Source organism: Morone saxatilis, unplaced genomic scaffold (assembly GCF_004916995.1).
Source record: "Morone saxatilis isolate NCDOM2014 unplaced genomic scaffold, NCSU_SB_2.0 Contig2, whole genome shotgun sequence".
NCBI classification, from domain to species: Eukaryota; Metazoa; Chordata; class Actinopteri; family Moronidae; genus Morone; species Morone saxatilis.
The window spans coordinates 12,141,118-12,160,572 of record NW_023339762.1 but is presented as its reverse complement, the minus strand read 5'-3'; the positions used below and the strand labels follow the sequence as shown (position 1 = coordinate 12,160,572).

At 40.2% G+C, this 19,455-nt stretch overlaps 3 protein-coding genes across 8 annotated transcripts; 1 reads left to right on the top strand and 2 right to left on the bottom strand.

The window, feature by feature from the left end:
- The first annotated feature begins 700 nt into the window (after positions 1-700).
- On the top strand, positions 701-5,325 carry tnnt2d (troponin T2d, cardiac). The gene is made up of 12 exons (XM_035665058.1): positions 701-781; positions 1,716-1,770; positions 1,892-1,902; positions 1,986-2,013; positions 2,100-2,157; positions 2,253-2,369; positions 2,445-2,522; positions 2,632-2,742; positions 3,215-3,327; positions 3,409-3,499; positions 4,186-4,223; positions 5,136-5,325. The coding sequence occupies exons 2-12, from the start codon at positions 1,733-1,735 to the stop codon at positions 5,179-5,181; spliced, it is 729 nt and encodes a 242-aa protein (XP_035520951.1). The 5' UTR covers positions 701-781; positions 1,716-1,732; the 3' UTR covers positions 5,182-5,325.
- On the bottom strand, positions 4,721-15,543 carry dnm1l (dynamin 1-like). Of its 4 annotated transcripts, XM_035665053.1 has the most exons (20): positions 15,323-15,543; positions 13,641-13,785; positions 12,868-12,897; positions 12,129-12,175; positions 11,610-11,681; positions 11,364-11,450; positions 11,109-11,271; positions 10,889-11,009; positions 10,312-10,443; positions 9,915-10,121; positions 9,656-9,776; positions 9,412-9,567; positions 9,206-9,295; positions 9,027-9,119; positions 8,741-8,794; positions 8,419-8,490; positions 7,134-7,310; positions 6,812-6,921; positions 6,510-6,669; positions 4,721-6,110 (listed from the first exon to the last, which is right to left on the bottom strand). In XM_035665053.1, the coding sequence occupies exons 1-20, from the start codon at positions 15,422-15,424 to the stop codon at positions 6,054-6,056; spliced, it is 2,196 nt and encodes a 731-aa protein (XP_035520946.1). In that variant the 5' UTR covers positions 15,425-15,543; the 3' UTR covers positions 4,721-6,053. The 4 variants fall into 4 exon arrangements, with proteins under 4 accessions (XP_035520946.1, XP_035520949.1, XP_035520948.1 ...); XM_035665056.1 differs by lacking the exon at positions 8,419-8,490; XM_035665055.1 differs by lacking the exon at positions 12,868-12,897.
- A 1,702-nt stretch (positions 15,544-17,245) lies between these two features.
- Positions 17,246-19,398, bottom strand: dnajb9a (DnaJ heat shock protein family (Hsp40) member B9a). Of its 3 annotated transcripts, none has more exons than XM_035665060.1 (3): positions 19,263-19,398; positions 18,230-18,460; positions 17,246-18,054 (listed from the first exon to the last, which is right to left on the bottom strand). In XM_035665060.1, exons 2-3 carry the CDS (start codon positions 18,444-18,446, stop codon positions 17,618-17,620), a joined length of 654 nt encoding a protein of 217 aa, XP_035520953.1. In that variant the 5' UTR covers positions 18,447-18,460; positions 19,263-19,398; the 3' UTR covers positions 17,246-17,617. The 3 variants fall into 3 exon arrangements, with proteins under 3 accessions (XP_035520953.1, XP_035520952.1, XP_035520954.1); XM_035665059.1 differs by having other exon boundaries at positions 19,192-19,326; XM_035665061.1 differs by lacking the exon at positions 19,263-19,398 and adding an exon at positions 18,819-19,123.
- Positions 19,399-19,455: the final 57 nt, after the last annotated feature.

The window sequence follows — 19,455 nt, the reverse complement described above, 5'->3', positions numbered from 1 at the left end:
GCAAACGTTTCAGTGTGTCTGTCAACAACACCTGGGTTTGTTAGCTTTTCACATCATTATGCACGCACCAACAAAGTCTATGAATACTTGAGTATCGAGTTGAGTGAGTATCCACTGTAACAACTATTCAGTGACCAAATGAAAAACTATTTAATAAGCAGGTAGTGGTCTTGCTTATCTATCATCAGTTTACATGCCACTAACTTTGCAGTTTGCAGTTTATTTATGCAGCAGCGATAAAGGTTTATATGCACTCTGTTTGAACAATGCCTGTAATTAACTTTAGATTGTACCCCGGTGTTTTTGTCAGTCAGCAGTGGACATGATTTCAACCCTACAAAAAAAATTCAGTATTATTGTGTTTGATTGCTTTGTTTGAATGTTTAGAGTTATTGTTTGTTCTTGCTTCAGCAATAAAAAAGAAAAAAAAAGGAAAGCGTGTTCTGTTGTTTTGATTTTAGTTTGATTGGGATGAAATATTGCTTCATGTCCTTCCTAACTACTTGGGAAATGATGGAGTGTTGAAACCTGAGTTGCTGTTGAAAGCTTGAATGGATATGTGACATTTTACCAGGATAGGAATGTACCTGCTCAATGTGTGTGTGCATGTGTGTGTGAGACAGAGCTGCAGCTGTCTAACAATAGACTGACCAGCCATAGGGTGCTGCAGTCACATGAGTAAGAAGGGCTGGACTATGTATCCTTGATGCTCAACCTGTTGTGAACTTCAAGGAGCTGAAGTCTGTTGCCCGTCTCTGAGCTCCCTCTGTCTGGCTCACAGGTAAGGACTCTCATTATTGCTACTTGAAATAAAAGCCTTGTTTAGTCATAAATCTTGCAAATAGTGTTTCCTGACTGTTGAGTTGGAGATAACTGTGTGTGTTTAAATTGTGTTCACTGATTGCTAAGATCTTTAAGGGACATTCAACATGTTGTTTCAGTCTTATTATCCACTGTTCTCACCAAATGTGACTGAATTGCATCCAAAACCTCTCACACAATGATTGAGATTACTTAGTTCTCACTAGTGGTACCGCTGTACAATGCCCTACAGTATGTGTACCCTGCTCTGACACAAAATAAAATAAATATTTGAAGGGTAATAACCTTAAATAGAAAGTGACTCAGTTCATTCACTTGAACACTGTCTTTAAGTACACATTTGACATACTTCACTGGAATATTTAGATACATTTGATGCCACTTTATAGTACTTCAACACATTTCAAGGAAGCATTTCCTTCTTATTTCCCTAAACTTATCTGACAGCTGTAATGACTATAGTAACTTACTTGTGTAAGTAACTGAGGATATTTACTTCTAAAATGACCTTCCAGCTGCAGAAACTAATAGTTACTTTTCAGATTATGAGTGCAATGCTTTTTTACAGCTTGCAGAATTAATTTAACACTCTGAAATGAGACATTTCCAAATGAGAACTTGGTTTTTGATTCTAAGAACATTTTACCGCTAATACCTCAAGTTATTTTAATCGATTGTTTGAACGCAGGACCTATATTAGTATCGTGGTGTTGACAGTATTGCTAAAAGTTCCCAATACTTCTTCCACTACTGCCACAGTGACCACAGATATTTGGGTCAGTACTGTCATTGTAAACTGTGTGAACTGTTGCCACCCCATGCTCTGCTGTGTTGTTTAATGATCAGATATATTTGCCAGTCTAAAAATAGACTAAAAGGGATCCATTTTGCAGAGCTCATCCATAACAAAATGTCTGACACAGAAGAAGTCCTGGAGGAGGAAGTTCAGTATGTGCTCATTTAAACACTTTTGTATTTTCATATTGTTTCTAATTATGACTCAACAAAATTATTAATTTATGTTTTTATTATTTTTATTCCTATTGTCAACGCTGCTGTTCTTCTAAAGGGAGGAAGAAGGTAAGAAAGCTGCATGTGTTTATATACTAAATCTCATTTGATTCCCAAACATTTTACTAATCATTTATGTTCCCGACCATCAGCGCAAGATGGATCAAAGCCCAAGCCTAAGTAAGTGTCTTAGCTCTTCTTTTGTTAAGCAGTTAAAAACACAACTTATGGCAGTTTTCACAATAATAAACTGTTCACTTCCACAGGTTTATGACAAATATTACCGCCCCAAAGATCCCTGATGGCGACAAAGTGGATTTTGATGTGAGTCAACCCTATTAAATGCCTCCTTCTTGATAGAAACAAACATCAGATAAAACATCATAACGTCTAACACTGATTTGTTTTCCTGATGGCAGGACATCCACAGGAAGCGTCAGGAGAAGGATCTGTCTGAGCTGCAGTCTCTGATCGAGGCTCACTTCATCCAGAGGAAGAAGGAGGAAGAGGAGCTCATCGCCCTTGTTAACAGAATTGTGAGTGTGTTGATCAAAGAGGAATCACATTGTTTCTATTTGGTCAAAATCACCTTGACTCTGTCTCTTTTACAGGAAAAACGTCGTGCTGAGAGAGCAGAGCAGCAAAGGGTCCGGACAGAGAGAGAGAAGGAGAGGCAGGCCAGACTCGCGGTATGGTCTCAGTGTACATCAAATCCTCACACCACAGTACATCATAACAGCCAACATGAAAAAACCCCATCTGTTTCTCCTCTAAATAACTGACTTGTGCTGCATACAGGAGGAAAAGGAGCGGAAGGAGCTGGAGGAGCAGCGTAAGAAGTATGATGATGATGCCAAGAAGAAGAAGGCCCTCTCAAACATGACCCAGCAGTACAGTGCTGGACAAAAGGTCATTCAACTTCTCATGGCTTATAGCTTTTCAGCATGAAACAAAATGAACATGGAAAAAGAGCTCAGAAATAAGGCTGTTGCTTGACTATATGTAGATGTACAAAAATGACTCATTCTATGAACTTGCTTTGTTACACAGAATCATCAAACAGGTCATTCTGACTGTAACTATTGACTGTAGCCACTTATGCATGAATGCACACTGCAAACCAACCCCTCTCCAGAGGGAGCCCCTAGAAATGGTGATCTATCTATCAGACTTCCTTAAAAGAAAGAAAATCAGGGTCAAACTTAAATATCCTCCCTGCATGTACCATATCAGCATCACTGTAAGCTACTTTGGCAATCTTGCTTTTCCAAAAAATATTTGAGTACAATACAATCAATTTCAATCAGCTGCAGAATCAAAATATTTACCTATGTTTTTCAGTCACTGTAACATATGTATCTTCTTTATCTGATCAATACAGGGTGAGAGCAGAAAAGGAGGCAAGAAACAAACTGAGAGGGAGAAGAAGAAGAAGATCCTGGCTGACCGCAGGAAGCCTCTCAATGTTGATCACCTGAATGAGGATAAACTGAAGTATGACAAAGCTGTCCAGGGTTTTCTATTCGAACATTGTCTCAAAGGTTGCATTATGACATCCGATTGTTTTGTGTTTAGGGAGAAGGCCAGCGAGCTGTGGCAGTGGCTGATGGGACTGGAGGCTGAGAAGTTTGATTTGAGTGAGAAACTGAAAAGACAGAAGTATGATGTAAGTCATCCAACACACAGCTGGAAGTGCTTCAGTGATGACGTCTTAGATGGCAAAACAAGTGAAAGATCAGCTTCAGTCATGATGAAAATCATACAAAAACAGAACCTGAAAGAAACAGAAATATTATTATAAGTGTTCCATCTTTTTCTAGTTATTTAAGGGATATATTCTTGTAGAAATGACTTGGTGGACCCTGTAATGTAGTTTGTCCCCACTGTTGAGACAAAGAATGTAAAGGGTACAATTTAAATGTATATTCAAAGGTTAAAGGTAAATATTTATATGTAAAGCTTACCTGAGCCAGGATGTCACTGTGATTTCAGTGCGCCTATATTTTACTGCCGAGGTTTGAGAATAAAGTTGACAAACTTCTTATCATGATCACTGTTCACATAGAAGATATAGGCATCATATAATTTGTCATCTGAAGATATGGGGCCACTTTAACGGTTCAGAGACTGCAATAACAGCAGCTGTGTGGCCATCTGAGAAAGAGATATCTTAAAATAAGCATAAAATAATCAACCAATACTTAAAATTGATAATCACAAACTACAGGAATATGGATATGTTGGGTATAAGGAGGGTTTTCCAGGTGCCAGGGTTCTGTTAGCAACCTCTGCTGGACATGTCTGGTATCTGTGTTCTTTAAAATGCTTAGCAAGCTTTGTGTGTCCTTGCAGATTAACCAGCTTCTGGCCCGAGTCCAGGACCACCAGAGGTAAGTACACAAACCACTATATGGATTTACTGTTGGTTTTCAGTTAGACTAGATGCTGGGCTTGTCTCTGTCGTAATTTTCTCCTTAGATTGTTTACCATCTAGTCTAAATCTTCACTGAACTAAACAGATAAATATTTCCTTTATGCCAATTTATACTTGTACCACTTCACACTTTCTATTACTATTATAGACATGGATGCATCAGAGACCACAGAGTACTATCATTTAAGTATATTCTTTGAATGTTAAAACACAAGATACTCAAACAGTAGTTTAGTTACACCCATCTATGAGGCAATCCCTCCCCTCTCAATCATTTAAGTTTGCATCTAAGTTGTGTCTGACAAGCTCTACAATTTTAAAGGAGTACTCTGTAACACGACTGCAGCAGCAAGTTGCGACACAGCCATTGCAAAAACAGCTCTGCAGAAGTTGCCCAATTATTTATGGCTGCATACTTTTGATAAATAGCATGAACAGGACTCTTTCAAAACATCAGAGGAAAGAAACTGTGCTTTTATTTGTAACGTCATTAGGGACACACATCCTTTACCATATTCTTACAATTCTGATTCAAGCAAAACTTATTTTATGTCAGAAAAGTGGCTGCAAGCCTGAGAGCTACTATGCTGCAATCTCCAGAAACACTGTGTACCGTCATAATGCCATTTGCAGGAAGGATATTCGCACATGGGGACATTTTATTCCTTCTGTGTGAGCTTGTCTTGAAGGATTAAAAACATCATGTGGTTCGGGGTGGGGTTTCTGTTTTTCTTACCATCAGTATTGTACAAACCAAACTACACCCTGTTCACACACTTTTCTTGGTTGATATGCTGAGTGCTGCAATCGAATGCACCCCATCTGTGCTAAACTCACTGTCTTCTTTGCTTTACCTGCACACTTTCAGCGCCAAAGGTCGCGGCAAGGGCAAGATGGGTGGCCGGCTGAGGTAAAGGAGCAGCCAGACGGGGACGAGGCAGACCGCCACACCAGTGATTGGCCTATGTGTCTATTGTGTGTGCATTCATTCTTCTGTTGTGTTGGGTTACATGTCAATTATCATGACATCAAAACAATAAATAGGTCATTACATCCACTCTGCTGCCTCTCTGCAAACTATGCAGGTTGTCTGTTTTCTGTCTCACATACAGTACATAACACGTTTATACAAAATCTTAAGCAGCTTCTCTAACAGCTCACTGAAACCTCAAATAATGTTATCTTGTTGAATAAGGTAAACAAAAACACAAATACGGGTCTGATGTAATGTAATCCATACCATATAATGCTTTTACTAAGAGGAAACAGTGTAAAAATGGTGGAGTACTTTCCTAATAAAAATACCGTAAGTGCAGTTCTTTGGAACAATTAGCAGCAAACACACATTTTGTCAACATCTCATAAAAGACGACATGATAAAGAGAGCATCTACATGTAGCGTGGGTTTGTTATTTCTAGCTTTAATTCAAATCTACATTAAGAGCAGACAATCCTCAGCAAGGCTCCACATAGTGGTGATGCATAACATTATCTATATATTGTTTTAATCACATAAGAAAAAATAGAATAATCTAGGGCAGGAGCATGTGTGATGCCGATGGCGAGGGACCGATATGTACTGCCCTTCAATAAAGTCATTAAGTCCTTACTGTACATTAAAACTATGTTTCGATATACACATATCCACACCAGTGCATTTTCAACTTGTTCCGTCTCGGCAGTCTGAGGTGCTGGGAGACTCAGCAGGGGTTACAGAAGGGATCGATGGTCCAAGAGGGCGAGGGTCCATGTGGGATGAAGAGAGCCTGCCGAAGAGAGGCCGCCCTCACCACATGTGGGTTTCTCTGATCTCTGCTATCACCTGACCGGCTTTCTGCAATGCCTGGGTATGAGACAAACGGATGAAACCGTGTAAATTCAACAACTCTGTCATGTTCATACTCTACGCACAGCCCTTTTTGTGTACATATTGGGGTACATTGTTTCTACATCATCTAGTACTTATACACTGAATGTACAATATTATTTGAGACATCTTCCTATTATTGAATTCCTTGAAATTGTCTTAAGCTTTTAAATCCTTTAATAAGGGAATTCAATAAGGGAAGATGGTCTTGATTTACTTCTGAATACTGAAGAAAGTTTAAAAACATGCCTGTTGAAGGTCCATGACCAAAACGCTGTGTCTCTAATAAAGTAAGTAAAGTAAATGTTTCATTTAGCAGTGTATGATTGACACTGGACAATGGCTTTGCACAGTGACACTTGATGGATCTGTTACCTTGAGCATATCAGCAGCCTCGTTGCGTCTCTGAGCCATGTCCTCGGACTCTGTCAGCAGGTCGTTCAGCAGGGCCGTCTTGTATAACTGACCCACCAGCTCACTCTGCAGGCTGTCCTTCACATGGTTCACCAGGAAGTGCATCACTGCCTTGGGTACACTGAGGCCAAACAACAACAACAGAAGGGGAAGTCAGATTAAAGAAGAAGGACAGGAGAGGACAATAAACCCTTTAAGAAAGATGTCAAAATCTCAAAATGAGACGATGATGGGTGAAAAGAAATTGTGCAGCGTATGTGTACCTGTCCTGGATGTTTTTCCGAACGATAAGGAAGTATGACTTGATGAGTCTCTCGATGACCTCACAGTCCCTCTGCTCCCGAGCAGACAACTTCCTGGATACTGGAACAGGCTGGCAATGAAAGGGCACATGTGATTGTTAATGAACATCTTAATGATCTAAGATGCAACCTGGAAAATGCATACACAAACAAAGGCAAAAGCAAGAATAAAACTGTTCAGTGGGGCGCATACTAAAATATGTGAGTATAATATATCACCAAACTAACATTACGAGCCAGGGACCAAACCTATTCATTCAGTCTTTGAATGCAGAGTACCCACCACATCTAGCAGGTTGACAGCGTAGCCCTTCTGTTGGCTGGAAGCGAAGTGGGGTTGGGGCATCGCCCTGTCTCCAGCTGCATTTTCCTCTCCTCTCTTCAACATGCCCCTCCAGTTCCCCGTCCCGCTGTCTGTCTGCTCGGGGACAGAGCCACTCTGAGAGCCACCAGCTGCTGCCTACAGGGAGGAGAGAGACGGGGGGTGAGGATATGTCCGGTAGAATAAATGCTCAGGAACTTTAAAGGGTTGGAAATGTGACATGTGCATAAGAAGTCAGAAACAGAGGTTAAATCAACAAGGTTCACAAAACAAAAATGAAAAAGTATATTGTACAGAGATTAAAATATATATATGAATTCTCAAAGTGCATTCAAATTGCATGCCATGGGACTTCTTTGACTTCACTCCAAACAAGTTCAATCAAAAGAAGTCTGATAGAAAATACTGACAAGCAGTATGAAAACTTATACCACCAAGGTTGAGGGATGGCGGACATGACAGGAAGAGAGATTTCTAAACTGGTAGATTGTGCTATACAATTTCAGCGAAGGTGGCCACTCTTTCATTTCTGGTCGTTAGGCCACTGTGGGCAATGTTAAAAAGAAATCACCATGCTCATTGGATTTACAGGATTAGATCTGTGATTGGTATTGTATATTCACAGGATTAGCCAATTAGACATTGCCATCTGATTATTTTACATAAATATACATGCATTTTTCATCACAATATATATATATATATATATAGCCGTTATACCACATGTATTATCATAGAAAATGTTGTTCACATCACCCACACCAAAGCTAGTACAGTTTTTCAATATACCTTTTTCACAGCCATTCTGACATGTAATAGTAGGATAAACACAGGTGTTACCAATGACACTAATTAAGGCTCACTTCCATTCAGGTCAAACAGAGTCAGAGTGCTGCTTTTGTGCATGTTGGCTCACTGGAAAGGCTCTGTTACATGAAACATGAAGGACCTTAGTTAGTTTTCATTTGTCTGCTATAAAAAAGGTCTATTGAGTCTGAGGTTAATGCGTTTCTTCTGTCAGGGCAACCCCCAAGCAGAAAAAAGGGTTAGATGTTCAATATGCAGTAGAGTGGAAGTCAGTGGTCAGATCAGTCAGTCAGTTTATGACGGGTAAAAACTGCCCCGTCAACCCACTGAACACTGAAGAACAACCACCCGCTGCAACACGGGTTTTAGAGTCATTCAGTACGGGCTTGGGGTCGGAAAGAGGTCAGATGTGAACAGGCAGCGACTGAACGAGACACACCTTGGCAACCTCACTCTCGGGGGGAGGATGGTCGGTGGGGGAGAGAGATTGCCCACCTGGGCCTTTAAAGGACTACAGAAAGACAACATCAGGAAGAAAAGATTGGACAGAAAGCTGACAGGCGCTACATGCTACAAGTGCTTGAGCTTTGCACAATGTGGGAAAAAACTGTGTAAGATTTAATCAAAAAAAGAACAGTTTTGATGTTAGTTAGTTCTTTAGTGAAAGAGGATCAACTTTATATGCTTGAGTGGTAGAAAATGTGTTAAACCCTGTTACAAGAAATGAGAAGAGTAGTAAATCTCATGCATGCTGACTGTACCTTGTCTCTGGGGACACCAGCAGGGAGGTCTCTCATTCTGTTGCGTCTCTGCTCCTATAGAGCGAAAAGTTTAACAACCAACTCCGTCAAATTGAAAAACTGTTTCAAATAATACTGTCATTTTGTTTTGTTATGTGCTCTGCTAGTGCTGTTCAATAATATGACCAATGCTCAGAAAGCACATATTTGTACAGTTAACATTATCAGCCTGAGATTTTGATTAAGGATACAAAAACACTGTATTTACTGAATCATGTCTCATGTAACTTTCATGCTCATCTCTTACTTCTATGTTATTGTTCATGAGGCCGCAGGCATCAGCAAAGTCTGGGTGCTTGGTGTTGATGTAGGCCAGCTCAATGGCAACCAGGTTGTGAACCTAAAAAGAAGTTCCAAAGTTGATTAGAAAGCTAACAAACTTCCCATTCAAATTCTTAGTGGTATTTACTGTGAGCAGTTCCTGACCATTTCATTGGTGACAGGGAGTCTTTTTCTGAGTAACGAGGTGACCACTTCTACTATGGCATCATGGAGCTTTGGAAACCTCAGCAGCTCCTGCAGACATAAACAATAATCACTTTAGGTATTATTCACTGCAGTTTTTGTATTTACTGCATACTGGAACTCTGTCATTTAGTTTTTAAAATGGTGCATGTGTGAGTATTTCTCACCTGTGTGCTGTAGTTGCTGCAGTGTTGGATAATCCTCTGCATCTCCTCATGGACCAGCTCCACGCAGCGCAGGCTGGGCTCCTCCAGACGCTTGACCTGCCGCTTCACCAGCAGCTCAAAGGAAACCTCAGGCACAAATAAAGCAGGCCTTGGGCCCTGTTAAATACAATTACATTTATTTACATCTTCAAAAAGGTTTCATTTAAAACAGAGATTACATCCTGAAGAGGTAGCAGCAACCCACCGTTGCATTTCTGATTGCTGTGAGCACATCGATGGTTGTCAGACCGCCAAGAGGATCAACCGACTCCAATGTGCGACCAAACGTTTCATGAAATATATAACAGATTCTTGCTCCACCACATCTGAAGAAAGAGGAAAGCAAACACCATTAAACATACAGGCAGCATTTTGTTTAAGTTGAGCACTTAGGAGAGTAATGACGCTAGCACCCCTTGGTGGTGTATGAAGGTAAATGCAGTTCAGAGTGTTGTGTAACTCACAGTTCAGCTGTCTCAATGTACTTGGCTGTGCCCTCTATGGTGTGGCAGTACTCTGCAGCAAACTTGGTGATGAGCTGCAGCAACGTGGAGCTCTTGTCATCGACAGGTTCACCGTAACTGTTGAGTAGAGACTGATACTGCGCTGCCAGCACGTTGATCCTCGTCTTCAGCTCAGGAAGACAGTCTCTGATGTGGTGCATGAGTAACCTATGATAACATTAAAGAAAACAGCTTATGCTTTGATTGTAGACTACATTAGTACGTTTACATGGACTATTTAGAGGTCACTGTCATATGTTCCACTTTGTCAGAGAGGGAGTAAAGCTCAAATGTACACGGTCCATTAAATTAAGAAACAGTTTCTAATCAAAGTAATAAACAAATTCCAACTCGATACCTGTTCAATGTTCTGGCCAGATATTTAGTTCCATTCCTGTTTGCAAGGGAGGGGTACTTCTTTTGTAGGAAGGCGTATTCATCCCGGATTGAATCTGCCACCAACTTCTTCTGATTGATATCCAACTGACTCCTAAGAAATGCACAAACAAAACATATTTGCCTTAGTTGGTCTCAGACGTGGCTTTTTATTATTGACACAAACTCTCAGATCAAGTGTATAAGAATCTGGTGTAAAGTATTACATTTTTCAACATGGTCATTTGGTATGGAAATCTGAATGTTAGAAAAACAATGAAATTGTACAACAGCAAATATAGCTAGTAAAATAGTCCCAGATGCAACCAAATGAGAAATATAAACATTATAATGATTATAATGAATATAATAATCTTTAAAGTAAAGAGATTTTACCTTCAGGGAAGTAAGAGCTACTACTTCCACCAAGGAAGTCATGTTTTCAGTGTTTGGTTTTTTGTCTGTCAGCACAATTGTCCACAACCTGCACAATAAAGTTTCTAGTTTGTTCATTACTAACTAACTAGCTAACTAAGTGCATCACAAAAGTGCAGTGTTACCTGTTAACTACTCCAATAATCCCCAGTTTGACAGGAATGACTCTGCCCATTAATACATCCATGGCATCTGTACCAGCATCCATCAGATCCAGCTTAGTCACCACTGCTAGTGTCCTCCTGCCTGAGGACAAAGACATACACACCTGGTTACAAAAAACACCTCTGAGGCAGGAAATGCAACAAGTATGTGACTCAAAAGACAAGGTCAAAGGTAATTTACCATCTGTGTCAACCTCGCGAGCTACTTTAAGGGCCTCTGAGGTCGCCATGTCTGTATTGGCAGCAGTCACAGCCAGGATGATTGAGTTGGGGTTGGAGATGTACTTGAGGATCAATTCTTTGATCTGGATCTCGATGTCTTTGGGCTGGTCTCCCACTGGTACCTGTTTTAATAAACACGTGTTATCTGCAGGATCATTTTGAGTTTGTAGAATATGTTTCGAATATGTGGAAGTCAAAAGTAAACGTAGCTCACCTTTGTAATACCCGGAAGGTCAACCAACGTGAGATTCACAACGTGTGGTGAGAAGATTTTCAGGTGAATGGGTTCATCACTAATACCCTGTAAAAGAATAATTCTTCAGTTACTCTTACAGACTGATGTTTCTTCAGAGGTTGACTCAAAATCCCAGGTTGATGCTGACTGTTAAAGATCATCCAGTTTCTCCGTGGGCATAATTTCCTGTTTGGCAATCACTCTTAATGATCTTAATTAGCATACCTTGTTATTGCCAGAAATTCTTTCAGTTTCAGCTTCAATTTCTTGCCTGATCTCCTCAAAGTCTGTGTAGATCTGAAAGAACAATTTAACAATGAAAGGTAAAGACTCCAGTGACATCAATGTCAATGTAATTCCTACAGTACATTTTTCATCATCATCAACCAACAACAATTATAGGGAAATATTCATAAAAGTCACTATAACGAGGTTATCATAAAGGCTTCTTTGTTCAAACATGAACTATGTGGAGCTCAGCAGACACATTTTAACTTTGGACATTTGGCCTACAGCCATATAAATATTCTTAGCTACTGAGAAGGTGTGTGCATGATCTCATTAGAGATATTGTTGTTGTAAACATTCCCCAGTAGCTAATCTATAAATGTCAGTGAATCAGCACATAACAACGCCATTTCATGATCATACCCAGTTCATCAAATGCTTCTATATACAGTGCAGCAGTGGTGGGAAACTGGATCAACAGTATAATTTCCTGGGACAAGAGGGTAACAGCTCTACCTTGTTTTTGGTGTGTAGGAATTTACCCCACTCCTCTCCGTCGATGCCTGCAAAGATACAAAGTCGAGGACAGATGTTTCAGTCACTGATGTGACAGATGTGGCTTTAAGTTCAGTGTTACTATTTTTACTACTGCTATGGTAAATGTCTCATGGGAGGATTTCTCTGTTGGCAAAAACATTATGGAAAAACTCCTCAGACCACAGCTGAAGAATAAAAAAAACAAAAACAAAAAACAACAGTGAAAAAACTGCTGTTTCAGTCATGGAAGCAAATAAAAGCCTAAAGCAAAGCAAAAAAAAACAAAAAACATGTGCGCTTTGGGTGGAAGACAAAATATATATTTCAACTGCAATAATCAGCATTGCGACAACGACGAGGAAACAACATTACAAGGGTGGAATCTGTTAGTCATCTTAGAGGAAGCTAGTATTTGAGGCAATTATAGGTGAGCTGTGAGGAAGTTGGAATCAGTCAGTTAGTGACTTAAAATGTAAAACTAATCACAAAATGATTATTTTTGACAGAAATCTGCAAATTTTCTTTGTCTAACTTCAACTGACAGAGACCAGCCTAAATCGAGGGGAGGGCTTGAGCTGAGTAAAGTGAAGCCACATGGTTTGGCAGCTTTGGAAAAGCTACAAAAATACAAGGCAGGATGGGGCTGAATGGGCAAAAGGAACGGAGGAGGTTATGTAACGTATAAACACAATTAGGTAGAGAACAAGGAAAAGGAGACCTCTGTAAAGGCGTCCATTTTTCTTGGAGTCTGTGGTTAGGGAAAGATGACAGGAGACAAAAGGGTTAGCCTGGCTATCTGCAGCGCTGCACGACACTCTGATACGAGTCACTGTGAGGCCACTGCCAGAGGAGAGCGCTGAATAAACGCAGGACCTTGACACATTTTTGCCCACAGTTCTTTTCACTGAGAAGTGGATGGTATCAGTGCTGATTCTGACTTACACTGTTTCCTTTATTCCTTTCATAACATAAAAACAATCCATAGCACCGTAGTCTCATGGCTAGAAGAAAGTGTCAAAGATCTCCATTAGATTTAAATCTTGTGATCAAATCAGTGAAAGTGAAACATACTACATAAGCTGACTTTGCTCTTTGTACCTGCCTGTAACTGAAACACACAATACATTCACTTAAACACACAGGTTTATTGGTGAAGTATACTAACTACTTTGTTTATTGCTACATTTCCTGATATGGTTTCACCAAAAACACCAAATCACGCAAAATGCGTATTAGAGCGAGGCTTTAATCGGCCAGACTAATATATACACATCAAATCTGAACATTTGGCTGAAAATAACAACAATATATATATATATGATAAACAATATATCATTATCAGAACTCCCAAACCTCTAAAATCCAGGACCAGTCTGTCTTTAACACACATACAGTACATTGTGTATAAAAGGTCATGTAGTTTGTCGGAGAAGATTACTATAGAACAACTACACACATACAGAAGTAGAATAGAGGTGACAGTGACGTTACCATTCTCTTCAGAGGTTTTCCTCCGGTCCTCCGGGTCGATGTGCACTAGCTGTAGGATAAGCGGTCGGCGTGTGACGATGCCGGTGCCGCGTGGCAGGAGGTCCCTGCCGACCAGGCTCTCTAAAACTGAACTCTTCCCACTGCTCTGTAGACAACAACAACAACAACAACAACAACATCGTAAACAAAACCAAAAGTGTGAATGACTCAGTGAACGGAGAAATCACACCTCCCATTGTGCAGCTAAAGACAAAACACACTGACTGCACTGAGAGTCGACTGTGTTTGACGTCACTTCTCTGCCCTGTTGTTATCACTGCAGGTCTCTTTCCAGGGGACGAGGAACCGTTTCAGGAACCCTAAATACACCAGAACAACCAGGGTCTAACTTCCTGCTTTTTCAGACGGCCCAGGAACTATCGGGGCAAAGTCGCTCACTGGTCGCACACAACCCTTGTGGCTGCTCCAACCTGTGCACTCATTCACACAAGCGCTGGGTGCAACTAGGAAGACATATCTGGTTTTCTTGACATGTGTGGTAGAGTAACTCCTAATGAGATCTGGTGAACTGAAATACCTCACTTAGCTCACTTGGCTAGCAGATTCCTCTTAAATGGACTGATACTGGTGATGAGGGCTTAAAATGTTATCAGTTACTTCCTCCGTAGCAGTAAACCTAACGCTGTTTCGGCTGATATAGGTCTGGCCTATTTATAGACCTGACTGGGATAACCCGTTATTAATACTTGGTCTCTGTTACAGCTGTCCTTAACTGAAGGTCTTTGGAGATCTGGGCCTTTGTGGAGCTCTGGCAAGGACAAACATAACAAATCAGGCATTTAAGGCATCCTCTGGCTTGTGCTGTCTCACTGTAACACCCTCAGCCGCCTGCCAAAAGGTCTGAGACAGTCACATCCTATTAGCTGACAGCAGTGAGAGTAAACGTGTTCGACAAAACCTGCCACTTTAAACCAATTAGCCTCTAACGTGTACACAAGGTGGTTAGACGAACAGGGGGAAACTGTATTCGAGAATAAAGAAAAACATCATCATGGTCAGTCGAAAGAGATGCTGTTGTACTGTACTGTGTTGTGTTCAGGTGACTGTAACACTTTGTTCACCCCATTTATGTTAACAAGGGTAGACTACTAATAATATACCTGTGTAAAAATAAATAAAGAATAGGTTTAGCCAGGTGAACCCATAAAAGTGGCATATTGTTTATGCTCTATTGTGTGTGTGTGAATGGAGAATACATCCATTAAAACACCTCCTTGGTAATGTGAATGGTATGAGAAGATCAATGTGTTTATGTGTAGCAAGCCAAATCTAACCAAAGATAAACAGAGTGTAGTTTAGTGCCTGAAGGCTGCGTGGTTTGATCTCTGGCAACCTAAACAATGCTAGGTTGAGCTCAGCTGTAAGTGCGATCACATGTAGCGAATGCTAACTAAGTGTCTAAATGAGTTCACTTACATTTCCCACACACACACACACACACACACACACACACACAAAGGGGGTGAAGCTAACGTAACATTTACACAGCCAACGCGGCTTTGTCTATCACACCTGCATGAAACTGAAAGAGAAACTGGAGTCAAACATCAGCAGCAGCCAAAACAATAAGTTGGTGCAGGCTAACTAACTGGCTAGCCTTGAAGCAAAGTGACGTTTCTCACCTGAGTTCCCACCACAACTATCTGCGGCAGCTGGATAATGTCTGCGCCGACCGTGTTAAACACATCCTGCAGTTTGTTTATCACAGGAATGAGGGCCTCCATGAGCTCCGATGTGAATCCCGACCTGTCAAAAATAGGCTACTTTCTTCCCCCTGTCGCACAAAGTCATTCAATGTCCCACAGCTAAAGCTACTGGCGGCGCCTGGGCTCTCTTCGGATCTGCCAACAACTGCGCAGACAGTTGCTGCCGCGTTGAATCATGGGAGTTTGAGTTCAGGAGCGTCCCACTCAACGGCAAAGTGTTCGGGGTTTGACTTTTGATGAACTACATTTCCTAGAGGTGTCTCGTATTGTGCCGATGAAAAGAAAAAAGAAAGACCATTATTTTTCCTCTACGCAACAGTAACTATGGTGAACGTAAAAATATTTATGGGGGTGCTGCATTTATGAGGGAACCGGCACGACCTGTTTTTTATTTTATTAATTTTTTTAATTATTCTATATTTTGGGACTGCCGTTTATATTACAACAGAACACCTGTAGTTTAATTTCCTTTTCTTCATAAATAAATAAATAGTCACGAGGATATCTGAGAGGAAACTATCAAAATCAGTGAGGTTTAGTAAAATAAAACAGCATTATGCAATCATTACTTAACTATTACTAATCATTACTACTCTGTAAAGGCCTTTCATAATTTATACAATATATTATAATGCTACAAAATGTTTATAAAATGAATGAAACGTGTCAGATGTTGGCTCTTTTATCTAAAATGTGAATTCTCACTCTTACACAACATAGAAAACACCTCCACAGAAGGAAGCTCAGTTTGGTCTCTAATTTTAATCCTAAAAACACATTCTTTAAAATGATACAAAATTGAAAAGTGCCATTGAATATTTACAACACTAGTAATTTAATATTGCACGCTGCAGTGTAAAAGGAGCACGTCACTGTATAGAGTTCAGTTTTGAGGTAACAAATGATATATTAGGAGAACAGTATGTACCAGGGGTTTCATCTATTAGTCACAGCTATCACAATATTCATTCAGTATGCTAAACATTGATGCTTGTATATATTTATACATACATTATTTCTTCAGCATTGTAGCACTGCAGTATTCTTACATTTTATATCAATTTAAAATATTCCTGCACATTACACATTTTTAAAAAATACAAACCTTTGTGACTAGTAAAATTCTTAGTAATGAAACCTCTAGTATGTACTGTAGTCAGCTTACAGTTCATTAACAGTTCACAGGTTTACACAGAAAATTCTTTGTAGTTTGTCTGACATGCCAGTCAAATGCTTTTAAATACCCATATTTGAGGATTTTTGGTTAAATTTCAAGCACTGTAATGATAAATTCTGATTTACTACTGTAATAAAATATTAGTGAAAGACTGATTCTGAATTCAAAATTGATTGAGGCTTTTAAATTATAAAGATGGCCTCAATATAAATAAATAAATATCAAAATATTCAACAATTGAACATTATAGGATTCACACTTAGTTGTATTAATCGAAAGGCAAACTAATCAGTCTTCATCCCACCGCTGTAGATATCTTTTCTACCTATATTTTCTTTACAACTGAATAAATGGAGATTTAACCACAAATGCTCAAATATATAGATGTTCAAAAAATGTGACTGACAGCGTCGAGGACATGAATATTTCAACAAGATGTGGAACAAACACCAGTTAAACAAGCCAACACGTGGAGGCTCACAGATTTCGTTGACATTGCTCCCCATTTCACAACCATAAGCAAAACTCCGCTGGCTGCTATTGTTTCGAGCTTCACTTGTGTTTTGAGACCCACAATGGCAAAACCTATACAAAAGAAACTAAAAACTGTACAAAAGAACAAGGTGAAAGTAGTGATGAACTGACACGTTGATATTCCCGTGCCAAATTCCGTATCATTGTTTTATTTTTCCAAAACAGTAAAACATAACAAATTCCACTATCAAAAAAAAAAGGTGCTTGAAAATACTCGCTGCCCGCTTACTTTAACAAGAAGTGAAAAACTACTACAATCATGTACAAGTCCATGAGCACACACGGGGAATAGCTTGAACAAAACATAGCTTATTTGAATTTAGACTTCAAGCTAAGTAAACTGAGTGGTCACTGTCATTAAGTGCCTGAATGTCAGATATCGATGTCACTGTTCAAACTTCACAGCATTTGAACCAAGTGGCTTTCCATTACCAAATCAATACAACAGTATTGTATCCCCTTAAGGCCATTTTGAGTCAGAGGTCATTTTACCTTGCACCTTAAGATGCAGTACAGTCTGTGTATGTGGTTACCATGTTTCCTCTGCGCTGCGTCACTGTCCTACAGTGTTGTTTTGATGCACCATGAAATCTGTTTTCAGTCTGTGCCGTGTGTCCGTCAAAGCTAAACATTTTCTCTATGTCATCAAACACGTCATCAAAGATACCGGCACCAAAACCTCCTTGAAAGTGTCTCTTATGTCTGCTGTGGGACTCCTTGTGGGACCTGGAGTGCTCCTCGAAGTGTCTTCGGTGACGGGCGTGCCTGTTCTGGCTGTAGATGTCAAAGTCCTTGAAGATGTCATCAAAGTTGAAGGAGTAAGGTTGGTGGGCACCCTGTCTACGTCTGCCTCGTGTCTCCCCAGTGAAGTACGCAGAGGTGTCACTAAACTGGTCGTATTCTCTCCTTCTGGTTTCATCTGATAAAGTTTCATAAGCTGCACAAAGAAAGACAAGATTCAATCAGTGACAAAGGCCTAACTAAGGTCATGACACGCTCAAACATGTACATTTAACATTATCTGCATTAGAAATCTGAATAATATTGCAGTACTTTTGGAAAGAATGATTTTTTTAATACACATTCTCTGAAAAAGATAGAACCGATTATACCTTCAGCAATTTCCCTGAATCTCACTTCAGCGTCTGGGCTCTTGTTCTTATCTGGGTGATATTTCATCGCAAGCTTGTGGAAAGCCTTCTTTATCTGTCGCTCAGTAGCATCTTTAGGCACTCCCAGTATATCATAGTAGTCCTTCTTGGCAAGTATCAGCTCTGTTATCATGAGGATGCACACCGCAAACGTTACGGCAGACTGCGCCGTTGCCATGGCTCCGATGTCCCCTGCATTCAAGAGGGGAAATGATCAGTTAGTAACGAGGAGTGTGTGTTGCATCCAATAAAGCAAAAGGAGTTTTAATTAGTGTTAATACATCTGAAAACCTTGGTTAATAGCTAGCGTTTAGATACAATATCACACAAATGATCTTATCTAACTTGATGGCATCGCTATATTAACTACAGTGACCTAACGGAAACTAACGTTAGATTACATCATGTGAACTGGCTCTAACGTTAAACGTTATATTTGACCGTTCCATCGCAATGTCGTCACGTCAACCGTCACTCCAGCCGTTAGCTAGCTGCCGTTGGCTAACACAAAGTGTGACCGTTAGATTCCCCGTTTCTAACCCACACTGACCGTTGGAGGGAACCTCAGCTGGAGTACTGCACGGCCGTCTGTGGACTGTTTACCCAACGCTGAGCATCACAGCGATAAGTTGTAAGGTCGATAGTCTGAGTGCTATCGAGAGCCGGTGGTCACAGGCAGCATCATTAGCGTCTTCTTCTATCCTATTATTGTAATAAGGTAACTTAAGTAACGTTAGACATTTCTGCCCTCTGTCGGCCATTGCTGTTCATGTTCCTGCCTCAACTGTCCCAAAGTGACCCTGGTGTTGTTCGTGTTAGCATGTAACGCTAACTAACGCCACTTAAGTTGCTTTTTTTATATAAATATCAAGTCTTACTACTACTACTTATTACAATATAATAGTATAACGTTACTAACTTACACATACTGTTATCGTATAGCGTTTTATTCACATTTTAAACTGTTTGGGTAAAGAGTAGTCGTCACACGTACAAGCGTCTGCGTTCCATTTGTTTATGCCTGAATCCCGTGTGATCCGTAGAAGGGTGGAGACCTGGTTTTATCAGTTGGTGCTGACACCGCAAACCCAGGAGTGGTTCGGCGTACGCCGGTTGATGTTGTAAACAGTTTATCTTAAAGGCGGGGAGAATTTCCTCAACCAATCAACAGGCTCCATTTAAGGGGT